Source organism: Arachis ipaensis, chromosome B5 (assembly GCF_059453495.1).
Source record: "Arachis ipaensis isolate K30076 ecotype BB chromosome B5, ASM5945349v1, whole genome shotgun sequence".
In the NCBI taxonomy this organism is placed as follows: Eukaryota; Viridiplantae; Streptophyta; class Magnoliopsida; order Fabales; family Fabaceae; genus Arachis; species Arachis ipaensis.
In genome coordinates, this window is record NC_142440.1 from 60,871,915 (window position 1) to 60,890,325 (window position 18,411).

Consider the following 18,411-nt stretch of genomic DNA (forward strand, 5'->3'; position numbering starts at 1 on the left):
AGAAGGTTTCTTAAAATACACATGAAATATGTCATAGGAGAAAATAACACTTCCTAAATAATAAGAAACATTGAACAGAAGACCCACACTGAATCAAAGTCTCACTCCCAGATTAATTCCAAGTTAAGTAAACTAATAAACGAAAAATCAAATCAAATAACTCAGAAAATTAAACTGCCTTAAAATCAATCACGGAGTCCACATAAAGTCTCAACAAACGTGTGAGGCAGAACGTCAAGTACCACCCACACACTAACTGTTAAGGAAACAACTTAACTCTGCTTGATGATATCATTAAAAGGAAGATTACACTGATTTCTTATGAAATGAGCCAATATAGTATACAACACTCTTTATTTAAAATTTGTAACCACACTTTTACTTCGTAAAAAAATTCAATTAAATTCCTTTAACTTAAATGTTGTCCATCAAATTTCTCCTTCATACAAGTATTTTGGATGCCTTTATTATTTAAAAATTTTGTAATGAGTGTTCTATAATTTAAAAATTTTGTAATGAGTGTTCTATAATTTATGAAGCACAAATACTTCGCTGAGTTGTCGTATTTATGTGTTGATATATTTCGAATACGACACTCATCGACATTTGTTCGACATGTGTGTTTTTTGTATCTACCAACTATGTCTTAATAAAAAATAAAAAAATTTTCTCCGAATATATTTAGACAACATACCTATATATCATCATGTATCAACGTATACAGTTTTATTCTTAAAATGTATTCTTGAAATAGAAATAATATATATTATTTTTTATGAAAACGAAAATATTTTAAATATTTTATATAATTAAAAAATATTAAAAATAATTAAAAAATTAATTTATATTTTAATATCAATAAAATATTAAAATATTATTATAATTTATTTAAAAAATACTTTATATTTTATATATATCGTGTGTCCCTGTGTTTATAAGAATTTACAATTCGTGTGTCTATATATCTCGTGTTCTATCGTATCTAATGTCTGTATTAATATCCGTACATCATAGCAATATTTTTTTTATGAAAATTTTGGCGTAATATAAACACTTAATAGAAAACATTTAAGTTATATAGAACTGCATAAATTTAACTAAAAATAAAGTGAAATTACAGAGAATTTTAAAGTAATTAAACTTATATCATTATTATTAATAATTAATAATATCACTTGACTAAAAGAAGTTTTGCATAACTTTTTAATGAAGGATAATTATTTTGATAGAATAATTATAGTAATAGTATAAAATTTAAATTGATTTAATTTCTAAGAGTATTTTTTGATTTATTTTTTAATTTTTTAAATTTAATTTATTATGATAAATTAATTTATATGATGTATAATAAAACTACAAATAAAACAGACAACATAGATATTGTTTAATTATTATATTATTGTTGTATTATATTAGTATTGTATAATTTATTTAGTCTAATTCATTAATTAATTACGGTCAATCATATCTTTCTCATTTTACGCATTAATAAATTTTTTTTTTTCAATTTTTACAATTTTTTATTCTAACAATATATTTCGATTAAATCGTTCATACAATTTTAATGTTATGTCATTAATATTAATATCATTTGAGGATGTATTTTTTTCAAAGAGACTATACATATATGATTTGTTTTAATAAAATTGTTATTTTTATACATTATAACGTTATATATATGTTTGATTGTATAAATTTATTATTTAGTTTAATAGTTAAATTTGTCTTTAAAAGATCATTCATTCTTTATATTAGTCATCAAATGAATTTTTTAGTCATATTAGTTCTTGAAAAATAAAACGTAAGTCAAATTAGTCTTTCTATTAGTTAAATGATATCATGTCACGTTAAGTACCACGTGGGACGTGGCATAATGACATGATAGGTTAATGCCATGTGTCACAAGATGATTAGTTGACGTGTTAGGTGAGTAACACCTAACACGACACGTGTCACTTGATATGTAAAAAAAGTTATTTATAATTAAAATAGTTCCTAAAGTTTAGACATAAGTGATTTTTATTTCTAAAATTTTAAAAATTAATCAAATTAGTCCTTATATAATTTTTTTTATTTTTAATCTTTTAGATCTCACTAAACAAATATAGTAGTTATTTTTAAAAAAACTATTTTAAAATATTAAGATTCTACAAATTAGTTTTTTAATTATTGAGTTCTACCATATAAATTAAACAATAATAAAAATCATAATTTTAAAAAATTTAAAAAATTTAAATTTTAAAATAACTACTAATTATTTAATGAGATTTAAAATATTAAATTTTTAAATATATAATCAACAATAATTTGATAAACTCATTTAAATAAAAAAAATTTACTATAAAAAATTACAATTTGAAAATATAAAATTTTAAAATAAAAATGACAAAATAACTTTATAATAATTTAATTACTTTTGTTATTTTATGTAAAGAGAATTTTGTTTATTAAAGTCTAAAAAATAATATCAAAATTAGTACTATCAAAAAATATTTTAAATGTAATATTACAAAGAAAAAATAAAAGAAATTTATATAAGGACTAATTGTATTAATTTTTAAAATTTTACGGATAAAAATGATTTACATTTGGACTATCAGTGACTATTTTGATCATAAATAACTTTTCAAAATGCTATTTATACACCAAAATCAACCACTAAAATAGCCACAAATGTATTTGTATATAAATACATGTGTGGTTTAATTTATCTTCAATGTGTATAATGTGTATTTGTATTCTATAATATATTTAATATTTGTGGCTGATTTTAGTGTACACGTAATCTAACTTTTTTATATGTCAAATCACACGTGGCGTATTAGATGTTATTGACTTGACACATCAACCAATCATCTTCTGGCACGTGACATTAACTTATCACATCATCATACAACGTGTCACTTTACCTAAAAAATTGTTGTATAATTTTTTAAATGATGAAAAATTATTTTGATAGAATAATTAATAATAATATTAAATTTAAATTGAATTAAATTAAAATTAAGTTTTTGAGTGACAAATTTCGTATTTAGTTTTAAATTATTATTATAATATATAGTCATATAAATATTAATATTAATGTGATATTTTATACACCCAAAATGAAATTGAAATGGAAGTTTGCTTTGGAATTTGTCTAAAAACTTTTTTAAAATACGAAAAGTGTGTTCGAAACAAAACACGTTGGCTTTGGACAAATGTGCACAATCTTCTCCCAGAATCTCGCTCTCTCCTTCCATCGTTCTTTCTCAGTGGTTCAAAACCAAAATATCAAGCACACGTCTCACTTTATAACATCATCTTCCTCCCACTGATTTCTATTTCTTCTACACACAATGAATCTCTCACATTCCATAATTTCCCATGTCAATAAATAATGATAATAGTAGTAATCACAAGTCTTAATTGCCTTGGAGTTTTCTTTCTTGAGCATTAAAAACAACGCCTTTCCTCCCAAAAAGGTCCATTGTAACTTGTGGGTGCCAAGAATCTTCTTGTGCTTAAAACCCACGTCGATGGTTCCATCAATATAAGCTTTGTGAATGATTTTGTTTATGGCAACATGTTCTGGGCTTTTCGTTCTTTGTGGGGTTTCATATCCACTGTTGTGGTTTATTTCTCTGGGCTCATACTTAGATACATATTAAGGTTTGTTCTGTTGACTATTGTTTCTTTCTTTCTCAAATTTTTGTTTTTTGGTTAGTGTTTGTGATTACATTCAATATGAATAATGCTTTTTATCTTTTTTTTTTTTCCTTTTTGTGATTTCAGGTTTCTTCAGCTTGGTGATGCAAAGAATGAGGTTAACGTTCAACCACCTGATGCAGATTCTGAGGCCAATGGGATCTCAGAAAAACTTGCTACTTTCTTCTTTTGGAGGGAAAATTTTCTAGAAGTTGGTGAAGAAAGACAAACTGAAATAGAAACAGAGAGCTCTGCTTTCATGGAAGATAATGGAAAAAGTGACGGAGAAACAGAGAGCTCTGTTTTGAAGAAGGTTGAATGTGATACTAATAAAGACCATGCGGAAAGTGGAATAGAAGGTGAAGAAGATGGATCTGATTTCATGGAGAGTAACTCTTCTGTTCATGAAGATGCTGAGAAGAATGTTGCTGAAGAAGAGGGATTTGTGTTCATGGAAATGGACTGGGATCCTCGTAAATGTAAACTAGATGAAGATGACACAGAGTTGTTGGGGTTAATCGAGAGCAATTCTAGTGTTCTTGAAGGTGGGGAGAAAATTGATGAAAGCAAACCAGAGGAATCTGTTTACATGGAGAACGGTATTAACACCATGAAGAGAGAAGAAGAAAAAGAAGAGGAAACTGTGGAGACTAATTTCACAACAAACACGAGGAAGTGTGAGTACATGTGCGGAAAAGACACAATTAGTGGGTTCATAGAAGAGCCCACAGCCATGAGCTTCAGCTTTAGAGAATTTTACATGGGTCCATATGTTTCAACAACCATTTCTCATAATTCATGTACCGACACTGCCAAACAATTTTCAGCTCTTGATTCACAAGCAGAGGACTCTGTAGCTCAAGGAGAAACAAAGGACTCTGTTCAAGAACAGGGTTCTAGTACTACTGCTCCTCCTAATCCTAGTACTAGTGTTCCATTTTGGTTCGAGAGCCACCCATTTGTTGAAACTGATTTGTCCGACGAAGATAATGATGACTTCCTTTTCAATGAAAACTCATTGGTATCCGATTTGGAGTCAGAGTCATCTAGCTCAAGTGGCTTAATCTGGGGCAACGTCGACAACAAAGTTGACAGTGATTCGTTAACTTATGATTTTCTTGTTGGTAAGAGCATTGATGAAAGGTTTGAGACTAAGATTATGAAGTTGATGATGCAAGAGAATCGAATCGAAGGTGAGGATGCGAAACAATCTTCATCCGATGATGATGATGATGGGTTCATAGAAATGGAACAGGTTAAGAACGATTCGAAGTCCTTGAACACACATGAAGAGAAAGGGTGGAGCAACGACATGAAGAAAAGTGAAGCTAAGTGCGAAAAGAATCTTCAATCGAATGAACCGGATTCCAATTTTGATACTAACGAGGATGATTTGGAATGGGAGCATGATGATTTGGTGGAGCAATTGAAGCTGGAGTTGAAAAATGCAAGGCAAGGAGGACTAGCCACAATTCCAGAGGAGGAGGAGGGCGAGGACAAAGATGAAGACGAGAAAGAAGAGGGAGAGAAGGAGGAAAGCGAGAAAGAAGAGCTAACGGAGTCTCCGAAACCGAAAATGGGGTTTGATGTAGATCTTGAGCAATTGGAAGTCGAAGAGAAGGTTGAATACAATGAACAAGTAGATGAAATTGAGAGAGTTTACAAAAGCTATGCAGAGAAGATGAAGAAACTGGATATCTTGAATTACCAGACCATGCATGCATTAGGTAAGAACCAAATTAATTTTCATATCATTGTTAAAATTGGTGTTGTTAGAGCATTTTGAATTTTTGAACAATTTCAACGTTGTTCTTTTGAAAGTTTTCAGCATCTTGCTTTACCATACTCTCATCCCATCTGCATAATCAAAAGTAGCATATTGAAGTTCATTTTTTTTTTCCTGGTAATTTCATAATATTGTATAACGCCTTTTTTCTTGATGAATTTATGCCACACTTTTTCTTTTACTTTCAAATATGGGGATGTTCCATAAAAACGCATAAAACGTCTTTTTTTAAATATATTTTTTAATAATTAAAATTTAATATATATAATCACTTAAATTGTGTTATTTTTGTCAAAATTAGGTCAGACAATTTAATTTGACTGAAAAATAGTAAATCAAATTTTGAATCGGTCTAAATTAATATTATTTTTTATAAAAAATGACTACAATATTCCTATTACATAAAATGACTAAAATACTCTTATTATATATTAATTTTAAAAATCCTAAATTTTAGTCATTTTCTTCTCTGTCGTTATAGAGTTAGAATTTAAAGTTTTCAAAATTAATATATATATAATAGGGATATTATAGTAATTTTTTTATAAAAAATATTAATTTATACCGATTTAAAATTTAATTTATTATTTTTTTTGTTAAACTAATTTATCTGATCTAATTTTAATAAAAATAATATAATTTAATTGATTATATGTATTACATTTTAATTTTTAAAAAATATCTAAAAAAAAAGACGTTTTTGACATCTTTATCTAAGTGGCTCTTTTCAAATAATTGTTAAGTACAATGGTTTAATGGTGGGCCCTTGTTTTACACCGGTCATATCTTGTTTAATTATGTACACATAAAGCTATTCATTTCTAGTTTATTTCTCAGCAATAATTGAATAGATTGTGACAAGTCTGCTTCATATAATTGAACAGATAGGTCTACTTTATACATTAAAGACGTTAAAGTATCAGGGATATTGGGATTTATTTCAACTAGTTTTTAGAATATAAAGCATTCAATAAAGATGAAGGAACCTTGAAATAATGTTTTTTGAGATTTGACCCGGATTGGTTTCTAGTATTGTACTCTAAGCAAAAGAAAACTTGTTTATTTAGCAATAATAATAATAATCAAGCTAATATCTTTTATTGTTGGGTTTTGCTATCCATTTGTTTTATTATTATTAACTCACCTACTTTGCTTACAATTATTGTAGGTCTAATTCAACTTAACAAAGACCCTCTTAAATTAATTTCAATACCAAAATCCATAACCCAAGGTGCAAAGCCCGTGATTTCACATAATCTATGGCCAAGAAAAGGATCAAAGAACACAAATGATCCAATTTTGAAACTTGTTCATGAACTTCATAGAGATCTTGAATTGGTCTATGTTGGGCAAGTTTGTCTCTCATGGGAAATCCTTTGTTGGCAACACAAGAAGGCACAAGAGTTGCAACAAGAACATCATAGTCATGGTCATAGGTATAACCTTGTTGCTGGTGAGTTTCAACTTTTCCAAGTTCTCTTGCAAAGGTTCATAGAGAATGAGCCGTTTCAAGGGCCGAGGATTCATAACTATGTCAAGAACCGCTGCGTCATTCGCAACCTTCTCCAAGTTCCAGCAATCAAAGGTGAAGTATCAAAATCAAATATTTAGTTTCTAGTCATCTTATATTTAACAATGTTATGTGTACGAAAAATATCAGTAACTCATATTGAATACATGTTCAAATAAAAAGTACACATTGAAAATGAATTAATTTTTTGCATGCATATAACTTAGCTCCACCCAAGTATGCGTATTTGTATTTGTGCAACAAATTGCTGCCTCATCTGAGATTTTTTTTCCCTTTTCTTTTCGGTAGACGATAGCTTGAAGGATAGGAATATGAGTAAAGTAGAAGAAGAGGTTCCAATTACAAGTGGAAGGTTGGCAGATATCATAAAAGAATGCATGAGGGTGTACTGGGAATTTGCCGGAGCAGATAAGGATTATGGGAACGTGATCTTTAAACTTTCTCAGCAAATTGCAGCTGAACTCAAAGATCCTTCAACTTCAGGTCTTATAGACGATATGAGAGCTCAACTACATAAGGTATGCAACTATATGCAAAGATGAAAAAGGATTATACATGAGACGCTTCAATTTCAGGTCATATCAGTACTCTTATTATACATTTTTTTATTTTTGGGTGCACTTAAGATACATTAAAAAGATAGTCACTTGTCTCGTTTATAATATAATAAAAATACGTGTATACTTATCACATTTTTTTTGGTGACTGTATACTTATCACATTTGCACAGTAATTAAACAAGATAAATAATAAAATTTAAATTCGTAAATACCATTCAAATTCCACATATACGTAAATAAAATATTTATTTTATTTATTTTAAAAAATTTTAAAAATTTAGAATTTTAAAAAACTAAACTTTGTCCATACAATTGTATTTTGTTTAATTGTATCATTAGTCTATATAATTTCTTTTTTCACATAAGAATAGATTTTTATTATAGTATTTTTATTTTTTGTAAATAAAAATAAGTGATTGTGGATTTGTAATTTTTTTAAGAAAAAGATTAAGTTATCATAGTCTTGTTAAAGAAAATATTAAATACATGTACACATTTCTCACCTTTTGTAAAAAATAATGTTATTTATTTTTTGTTATCTATTATTAGTTTGATTAATTTTTAATATAAAATAAAAAAGAAAATTCATCAAAAGAATAGATGCTCATAATAAATTACAAATTTAGAATCTTGGTTTGTATGTATGCAGAAGGAGAAATGGCTGAAGGACTTGGTGAGGAGTGGGAACTGCATAGTAAGGAAGTTCCAAAAGCACCACGAAGACGAACTTGATCATGAGCAATTGGTTGCCCAAGTTGGGTTGAGATTAATTTCAAGGGTCCTAAGCATGTCAAAATTAAGGAAGGAACAGGTTCTATGGTGTAACGAAAAGTTGCACCGCATCAGATTCTTGAGCAGGAAGAACGTTCAGGTTGAACCTTCTTTCTCGCTTTTTCCATGTTGAATCAGAAGTCAGAACTATAGAGATACTTTAATTTAACACAGAAAATTAATTATATACCTAAACTACCATCTAGGAGCATCTGCATACATTGAACTCATTTTGTTCCATTGTATATGTATAATAATAAAGATATAAAGATATATATAGATATGGATATCAATGAATTGGTGGAGTGACTGATTTAGTGTTTTAGTAATTTAATCTGTTTAATTAAATAGAAAATAAAATGATTAAAAATTTAATATTTAATTTTAATATTTAAATTTAATTATTTTAAATTAATAACATTTAAAATTTGATAATTTTATATAATAAATTATCTAATTTATCATTAAAAATTCACAAATAACTTTAAACATCAAATTTATAATTAAAAAAAGGTCAAAATAAACAAACACAATATTTTACTACCAAAAAAATAACATTAACAAATAAGTTTTCAATTAAATAAAGACATTCATCACAAATCATTTAAGTAATACAAATTATATACTGCAAAATAAAACCTCAGCCATAAAAAAATATACATTCAAATTCTTTAGAAGTTCTTATGAACAAAATCGAGTAAATACCCATAGTCAGTGACGGATCCAGAAAATTTTGGTAGTGGGGGCAAAATTTATATAACATGATAATAATTTTTATAATAATAATAATAATACGTATATATAAAAAATTAAATATTAAATTATCTATTAACCACTATATATCTATGTACAAATATATGTATTGTTTAATTTATTTTCAATGTGTATTTTATATTTTAATATATATTTTATACAAATAATTATTTTTTATGTACATATAGCATGATTATTGTTATGATTATATTTTGTTATTATAAAATATGATTAGTCTTCAAAATATCTAATATACAAATTAAAACACTAAAATAGTAATTTAAATAATAATATATAATTTAAAATTCTATCTTTTAGGTTTTATATTTTTAAAAATTAAGTGACTTTTCTCTTAACACTACCATCAAAATTTCTCTCTTTCCTTATATATTACTATACAATTATTTAAAAATTTACTTTCCAACACAAGTAGAAGCCGACTCTTATTGATATTCATAGTTAAAAAAATTCTTTCAATTAATATAGTTGCTACGTAAAAATTAAAGCTAATTTGAAAATAAGATAAATAATATTCTTTTGAGTTGATTTTTAAAAAAGAACACTAATTTCGTTTAAATCTGAGAATTGATCATTCTAACGAATATCTGATATAAAAATTTTAAATTGACGATTAAGTACCAAAAGTTGAGTAAAAAATTATTGTGGGGTCAAATTTAATAATCTAATGGGGCAAATAAATATTATTATCATATACTACTAAAAAAAGTTCCAAATTGTAGTGGGGGCGCTTGCCCCCACACCATTGCACTTAGAACCGTCCCTGCCCATAGTCGTCCCTAAGATTCACGCAATTACCTATAGTCATTCCTAAGATCCTGATTTCCCTATTGTAGTCCTCCAGATAGAGCTTCGAGTACTCAAACTAGTCCCTGGCCATATTTCAGGTGATGACTCATCACCGCAGCGCTGACGTGGCCTTGGATTGCCACGCTGGAGGGCTCTCAACGGCTAGCTGAGCTGGCTAAGTTCCAATTTTTACCCAGATTGGTCCCTCCTATTATATGTAACCCTAAATCCCCAAATTCTCAGACACTTCCCCTCTTCGTCTTGTTCATCTCTTCTTCTTCTTCTTTCATTCACTTCTTCCTGTTCATGCACTTCCATCTGGGGCTGCTACTCATGTCGATGATGGGTGGAGGTAGCACTACAGGTGGAAGCTCTGTTTGTTCCCCATCTAGCTGGAACCGGACTAGAACGCAAATGAAGAGCAAAAGATCGGCTCCGCCAGAATGGTGCGGCTGTGGCTGTAGGCCAGTTCTCAGATGGTCTGGTACAGATTCGAATCTGAATAAACCCTTCTATGGCTGCCCCAATTATAATGTAGGTTAGAATAATTACTTGTGTTGTTATGATTCTCCTTCCCTGACTATTCTTGTGTTGTTTTTCTCTAAACTTTGATCCTGTCTTGGTTACAGACAAGTGGGAAGAGATTGTGCGGACTTTTTGTGTGGGCAGATTCTGTGAATGAGGAACAAGTTGAAAAGTCAGAATCGTGTGGTGATGAAGTGAAGATCAACTTTGATTGGAGGCTTCGAAGGTTGGAGGAGGATGTCCAGATGCAAAAAGTGATTACCCAGTTGTTAGTGTTAGCTGTGTTTGTATTGACAGTGTTGTTGGTGATTCTGTATTGTAAATGATGAATAAGTTGGTGGTTTTGGGTTCCTTGTTAGCAACAGATGTAAAAATCTGCTTCTTGATGGAATGAAAATTATTGTTAACTATGAAATTGTTGTTAAGATAAACTCCATTGTTCATGCAATATCTTCTCCTTTCCTTTACCTAGTGGATTAATATTTCTCTTACCCACTGCTGCATGTGCCATGTGCCATGTTTCTCTTAATCCTACTCCCAGTTTTAGGATCATTCCCTGTAGCCTCAGAATAAGAGGAACTACCCTCATTTGGGCCTAGCTTAAACATGCTATCCTCTTCACTGTCAGAGGAGTCAGAAGATACATCAAAGGGAACCTCATTGTTAAACACTTTACTCCTAAATCCTCTAGCAGCAGACTGTGTACAGGGTCTCCTGGAAATACTTGGTCTCTTGGACAGTTTCTGCTTGTTACTCTTATCTGATTTAGTGCTTTGACTGGGCTTCGTGGGCTGGCTGATTTTGGTGGGCTTGGTGAGCTTGGTGGGCTTGGTGGGCTTTGGGGGGTTAGTATTCTTGAGAGGTGATGTGCGGATAATTTATACACTTTTTGGCATTATTTTTACATAGTTTTTAGTATGATTTAGTTAGTTTTTATTATATTTTTATTAGTTTTTAATTAAAAATCACAATTTTTGACTTTACTATGAGTTTGTGTGTTTTTCTGTGATTTCAGGTATTTTCTGGCTGAAATTGAGGGACTTGAGCAAAAATCTGATTCAGAGGTTGAAGAAGGACTGCAGATGCTGTTGGATTCTAACCTCCCTGCACTCAAAGTGGATTTTTTGGAGCTATAGGAGTCCAAATGGTGCGCTCTCAATTGCGTTGAAAAGTAGACATCTAGAGCTTTCCAGAAATATATAATAGTCCATACTTTGCCCAAGTTTAGATGACGCAAACTGGCGTTCAACGCCAGCTCTCTGCCCTATTCTGGAGTTAAACGCCAGAAACAGGTTACAAAGCAGAGTTAAACGCCAGAAACAGGTTACAAACTGGTGTTTAACTCCAAGGAAGACCTCTACACGTGAAAGCTTCAATGCTCAGCCCAAGCACACACCAAGTAGGCCCGGAAGTGGATTTCTGCATCATTTACTCATTTCTGTAAACCCTAGTAACTAGTTTAGCATAAATAGAACTTTTTACTATTGTACTAAGGGTCTTTTTCCCTGTTTTTGAATTCATATGCCATTTGGGGAGGCTGGCCATTCGGCCATGCCTGGACTTTCATCACTTATGTATTTTCAACGGTAGAGTTTCTACACACCATAGATTAAGGTATGGAGCTCTGCTGTTCCTCATGAATTAATGCAAAGTACTATTGTTTTTCTATTCAACTCAAGCCTATTTCTTCTCTAAGATATTCATTCGCACATAAGAACATGATGAATGTGATGATTATGTGACGCTCATCCCCATTCTCACTTATGAACGCGTGCCTGATAAACACTTCCGTTCTACATGCAAACAAGCTTGAATGTGTATCTCTTAGCCTCTTGATCTTGAGATCAGAGTCTTCGTGGTATAGGCTAGAACTATTGGTGGCCATTCTTGAGATCCGAAAAGTCTAAACATTGTCTGTGGTATTCCGAGTAGGATCTGGGAAGGGATGGCTGTGACGAGCTTCAAACTCGCGAGTGCTGGGCGTAGTGACAGACGCAAAAGGATTACTGAATCCTATTCCAGTATGATCGAGAACCGACAGATGATTAGCTGTGTGGTGACAGCGCATTTTGGACTATTTTCACTGAGAGGACGGGATGTAGCCATTGACAACGGTGATGCCCTACACAAAGCTTGCCATGGAAAGGAGTATGAAGGATTGGATGAAGACAGTAGGAAAGCAGAGTTTCAGAAGGAACTAAGCACCTCTATACGCTTATCTGAAATTCTCACCAATGAATTACATAAGTATCTCTATCTTTATTTTACGTTTTATTTATGTTTTAATTATTAAAACTCTATAACCATTTGAATCTGCCTGACTGAGATTTACAAGGTGACCATATCTTGCTTCAAGCCGACAATCTCCGTGGGATCGACCCTTACTCATGTAAGGTTTATTACTTGGACGACCCAGTGCACTTGCTGGTTAGTTGTACAAAGTTGTGACAAAGAATTAAGATTATGAACGTGCATATAAAGTTTTTGACGCCGTTACCAAGGAATGAACGATCACGATTTCGCATACCAAGAGGGTTGGCTGTCTTGGAAGGATTAGCAGTTTTGGAGTGTGATGGTTGTGATTGCCGTGGGGATATTTTATTTTTTGGGACCGGATTTGCAAGAACTATTGGGTACAACCTTTGGGATAGGAGCAACTATGAGTGCATGAGCCTGATTTAGTGGGAAACTCACATCAATATCTGTACTTGCATTACACCCCTCTCCACCATCGTCATCTAAGTACACAACTGTGTTATCTCCCTCTAATACCTCCAGCACTGACACTCCATGCTCGAAATATACATCAATCAATCCCTCATTTGTCCTAGCACAATTTACCATCTCTCTTATCTCTTTGTCACTGTTTACATTTCTCAACCTATTATCCAAACCTTTTCCAGGAACATGCCACCAGCACTGTTTTATGTCATTGTACCCAAGCTCCTTATGGTAGTTCCGTATGTAGAAGACATCTAGAGTATTAGTGTCTAGATCACCTAAACAGGCCTTGTTGTCCGAAGAATATACCATAATCCCTTCTGCATTTTTTTTGAAGTCACCCCCATGATGAAATATGATGTCCAACTTCTCTTCCATCTGCAAGAAATTTTAAATTTTTTACAATATACAGGGAGAATTTGAAAGCCTACTGATGCATTAAAAAAAGAAAAATAATCACCACAAGAAAACATACTTTTTCAATCCTCCATACATCTCCCTGTTTTATCCCTGTTTCATTCGGGTATTACAGCAACCCCACAAACCCCAGCCAAGATTCAAATCCTAGACACTACAATGACACCAAAACTCCAGAACCTCAACTACACTAACAACTTGCATATCATCAACCAACATTGTATTGAAAATGCAAAGTAAAAAAAGGAAGGTTACCTTGAGTCCGATCACAACGTCAGAACCTCGTGTTTATGGTGAAAGAAGGGAAGAACAATAACAACTTCTGGTCGGATGACTTCTTCTCTCAAATTTTCCTAAACCCAGCAAATACAACCCTACGGCTACGCCATTGATGGGGAGATGAAGAAGAAGTCAGAGGGTGGAAGAAGAAGAGACGAGTGAAGTGAAGTGTTTGTATTGGGGGAGAAAACTATTTTTCATACTAAATAACAACTATACGATATCGTTTTTGGCTTTCAAGGGTGCCAAATCCAAAACGACGACGTTTTAGACCCGTCCCACGTGGCAATCCGAGGCAACGTCAGTGCTCCGGTGATGAGTCATCACTTGAAATATGGCCAGAGTCTAGTTTGAGTACTCGAAGCTCTATCTGGAGGACTACAATAGGAAAATCGGGATCTTAGGGATTACTATGGGTAATTGCGTGAATCTCAGGGACGACTATGGGTATTTACTCGAAAAAAATCATTCCAAAAAATTTAACAAAGTATCATGTACCATCATAAATATTATTTCAAAATTAATAAAACAAAAATAACAAAAAAAATCAAATTTTATTTTGTCATGCAATGAAACTAATCAACAGTTAATCAAATAGAAATTATCACTATTTTTGACAATTATAGCAACCAAAATCTTTTCTGTCCAATAATTAGAATTTAGAATAAAAAATATAGTAATTCAGAATTGTTATAATTAACAAAATAAGAATAAAATTAAATTGAACTATTGAAGAACTCAAGAAAGAGAGAGAATAACATAGTCAAACCATGTAATTTTTTACGGCGGCAGAAAGGGATGTTCGTACTTTAGAGAGAGAGAGAGAGAGAGAGAGAGAGAGAGAGAGAGAGGATCAGTTTGCGACAGCGAGAACTTGAGTAGAGCTTTTATGGCGAGGGTCCAGTCAAAAATTCCCGAAGAGAGAGGATACTCTTGAAGAGAATCAAGCAGTCATTCATGGCCGACGAAAATAGGGAGGCAAGGAAGTGAGCTCAGACACAGAGAGATGGGTTCGAAGATAGTGGCTTGACAAAGACTGCAACACCAACCGCTCTGAGCAGATCTTCTGGCGATGTTGAGGAGAAGAGGATCCAGGAGACGAGGGACGAGCAAACCTTCGAGAGGCGACGATGGCAACCACTGGATGTCACCGCCGGCAATAGTGGTGAGGATTAGCAAGGTAGGATTTCTTTTTTATTTTACTTTGTTCTGTTTTATTTTTGTGAATTGTGGGAGAGAAATTGGGGGAGGGTGTTTTATTGCTTTCTATTTTTTTTAGTAATTCAAAAATTAGAAATCTTTATAAAAAATTGATCGGTTCAATCAATTTATCGGTTAACTATCTGTTCGACCAGTTCTTTCACCAGTTTTTTATTAGACATTTCTTTGTTTCAATCGAATTGGCTAAGAGACCAATTTCTGGTTGACCCAGTTGAATTGGCCAGTCCTGTTTGATTTTCAGAACCATGCTTATTTGTTTCTTGCTTGTAGTATATATTATACAGTTATACATGTAAAATTGCACATTCTTAAAAAGTTATGATGGCAATTTTCTCTTTACTCTTTCAAATCATATTTTTGGTTTCTATAGTAAATTCGTTTCATTTGCCTGAGTGTATGTTGCTAACGAGAGGGTAGAAGTCGGCTAATTAATAAATCAATATAGGGAATACGTTGTGAATATAGTTCTTAACCAGCTAAGATCCGCCTTGTCAATTTAAAAAAGTTGTCACAATATTTAGAAATAAAAATACTGGGAGTATGAGTCCCAGGTCGTCTCCCAACGAGTTGCAGGAAAGGGTGCTATTTTATTAATCAGGAGTTTTTAAGAGAGTTTGAGTTTAGATAATGAGCAATTAAATAATTGTAAATTAAAGCAATAAAAACTAAGAATGATTATTAATATTCTAAAAAAAGTCTTGACTGGAGGAATGATTAATTGGAAGTTCTATCCTTGTTGGAATCTTCTCAAGCGTAGTATAAAGAGGTTGTTGTTTATACTTAGTTAACCCTTACTAAATAAAGAAAGGTCAAGTGATTGAGCTAACTCTTATTCGCAAATCCTAGTCCTCTTCCTTGGGAAGGTCTAGCGTTAGTAAATACAGAATTAGCCAACAACTTCCAAATTAACTAAGCACTTGAGCATTCCAACTCAAGTGTCTCCTCTTAATCAACCCCCATGTCAAGTTTGGGAATCTACTCCTCTTAATTTCACCTTCAGTTTCACCAATATTGTCATTTATACTAGGATCAAATTGCAAAATATCACAGAAAAATAACATCGGTAAACAATAGCACATCAGTTAATCAAAATAAAAAATATAATAATAATAAATTAAACGCAAAAAATAGTAGCTATCACAACAACAATGAAGATAAAAAAACTAAAATCAAGAACAAGACAATAAATTAAAATAAAAAACAAACAAATTAAAAAAAACAGTAAAAGTAGCCAACAGTGAAGAACAACAAATTCAAAATTAACAAATAAAAAGTTAGCAACAACGAAGAACAACAAATTAAGAATAGAAAACCAAAAACAAACAAACAATAGCAAGAAGCCAAGAACAACAAATAAATAGCAGTAAAGAACAACAAACTATAGCAAGAACAGAGAAAATCAAGAATAAAACAAAATTAATTGTCTTGAATTAATTAATTAATTGATTGATTAATCAATAAAGACCCAATAATCAAGCTAAAGTCAAAATCAAATGAAATCACTATACCCCTAATAATAATCAAGATAAGTAGGGTAAAAAAAAAGTAGCTAATTTAATTTCCATTTGAAATTATAGACCTTGCTACATCGCATGCAAATCGAACTTCTGGAGTATGCCTTGTCTCTAGAGTAATCTTAGCGAGATTAAGGAATAGCTCTACAGGTTCAACCTAGGATAACTTACTTATTTTCTTAGGTTTTTCTATTGCCAATGAAACATTAAAGATAAGAGCACAACAAGGATAACTTACTTTATAACCAGGATGCTTATCCAATTTAAGGAGAGCATAATAGCCTCGAAACTCTTTTTTGGTAGGCACAAGTATTCCTTTGTTTCCGTGATCATCATACATCTGAAACAATTCAACCGAAGTTATGTTCATATGTTCAATATTGAAGTGAGCATCAAAGCTCGCAGAAAATCCTTCTCCTTTGTGTATTCACATAATTCATGCATTGCAATGATGTGTAATTGGATCTGAAACCACAAAAATCAATAGCCTCATGAGTTTTAAACTTTTAACCATCACTAGATATTGTTCTTACAAATATAACCAAGCATATGCAGAATTTTTATAAAAGGCATCGGAACCTTTAGAAAATTATTTTACCAACAAATAAATATGAAACTACTGTGTCTATAAGTAGCCACAATATATATTTGTATTGAGTCTTAATCAATATATCATATAAGGAATTTGTAAAAAAAATAGATATTATTTCCACTTCAATAAGAGAAAAATCAGGTTTTATTATACTTTTGTTAAAAATAAAAAAGTACCATCTGTTCAAGCATAGAATAGCCCCTTGATAGAAAATGTGCTGCATTTTCAGGTCCATTCTAATTGCTCTCATCCTATTCCACAAGAATTTATATGCACTAAGAAACCTTTCAACATAGGGCTGATCTAGCAGAAAAAGTAGATAATCAATTGTCTTCTGCATTATGGACATTGGTAGAATCAAACTTGCTTCCCTCTCTGCTGTCCTAGTATATTGCCATGAAACATGATAAGTGTTACTAATGAGAAGTGATAATAGTATTTATGAAAAAAAAAGTATAGTTTACTATTAGTAATATGACAATCACCTTAACTGCAAGAAGTTTGCTGGTTATATTTCTATCCCCATCCAAGCGTTCATACTGGTCAAGATCCCCTTTCCTTTCACGCTCTCACTACTTAGACTCTAAAATACAGAAATCTCAAGTATTTTTATGCAAAGATCAAGTTCTTTATGCAATAAATTTGTTTAGACTTTAGAAATATCTTTGAGTGTATATATATACAAGACAAGGAAGGGAATTGAATTTGTGTCAAGCATACCTGCAGTACACGCAGAATTCACAGAACCAGCCAAATAAATAAATAAAACCAATTTGAATTGAATCATCTGATTGTTGTGATTTCTTTGTATTTTACAGAATATTGACAACCAATATGAAAATTATGCACAAACCTTCCATAACCACCAAATCCCCAGCTGCACAAATAGATAATCTTAAGTTATAACTTATTTTACAGAGCTAAGATACTGAACTAAGTAAGTAAAGAATTACTCACAAGTAGACAAAGCCATTCTTATCCACCGCCACTAAATATTCAAAAAGAAATAATGAGTAGATGAAAGAAAAGATTAAATAATTGAGAACAAGAATGGAAAAAACAAGCACCTGTGTGATTTGTCCCACATGCCACTTTGACAATTGTTTTCCAAGACAAAGAAGCAATTGCCTGAGGATGTGGCTGGGGTACATACACCAATTTCACAGAGCTATCTTTGAAATTATACTGCAAGCAAATGAAAAATATGTGAAGCTTTCTGTTCTTTGTTGCACCTTTCGTGCAAACAT

The 18,411-nt window shown here is 31.6% G+C and overlaps 1 protein-coding gene across 4 annotated transcripts in view; it reads left to right on the forward strand.

Moving 5' to 3' along the window:
• The first annotated feature begins 3,095 nt into the window (after positions 1-3,095).
• The window catches only part of LOC107643621 (uncharacterized), an 85,076-nt gene continuing 69,760 nt past the window's right edge, over positions 3,096-18,411 (forward strand). The window contains exons 1-6 of one of the 4 annotated variants that reach the window (XM_088488938.1): positions 3,128-3,651; positions 3,775-5,414; positions 6,642-7,058; positions 7,293-7,522; positions 8,214-8,435; positions 11,436-12,093. In XM_088488938.1, coding sequence (XP_088345064.1) covers positions 3,566-3,651; positions 3,775-5,414; positions 6,642-7,058; positions 7,293-7,522; positions 8,214-8,435; positions 11,436-11,450 — 2,610 coding nt within the window. In that variant the 5' untranslated portion in view covers positions 3,128-3,565 and the 3' untranslated portion in view covers positions 11,451-12,093. Of the gene's footprint in view, positions 3,652-3,774; positions 5,415-6,641; positions 7,059-7,292; positions 7,523-8,213; positions 8,633-10,524; positions 11,094-11,435; positions 12,094-18,411 lie in introns of those variants that run through there. The other 3 variants (XM_088488940.1, XM_016347317.3, XM_088488939.1) reach the window with 3 other exon arrangements.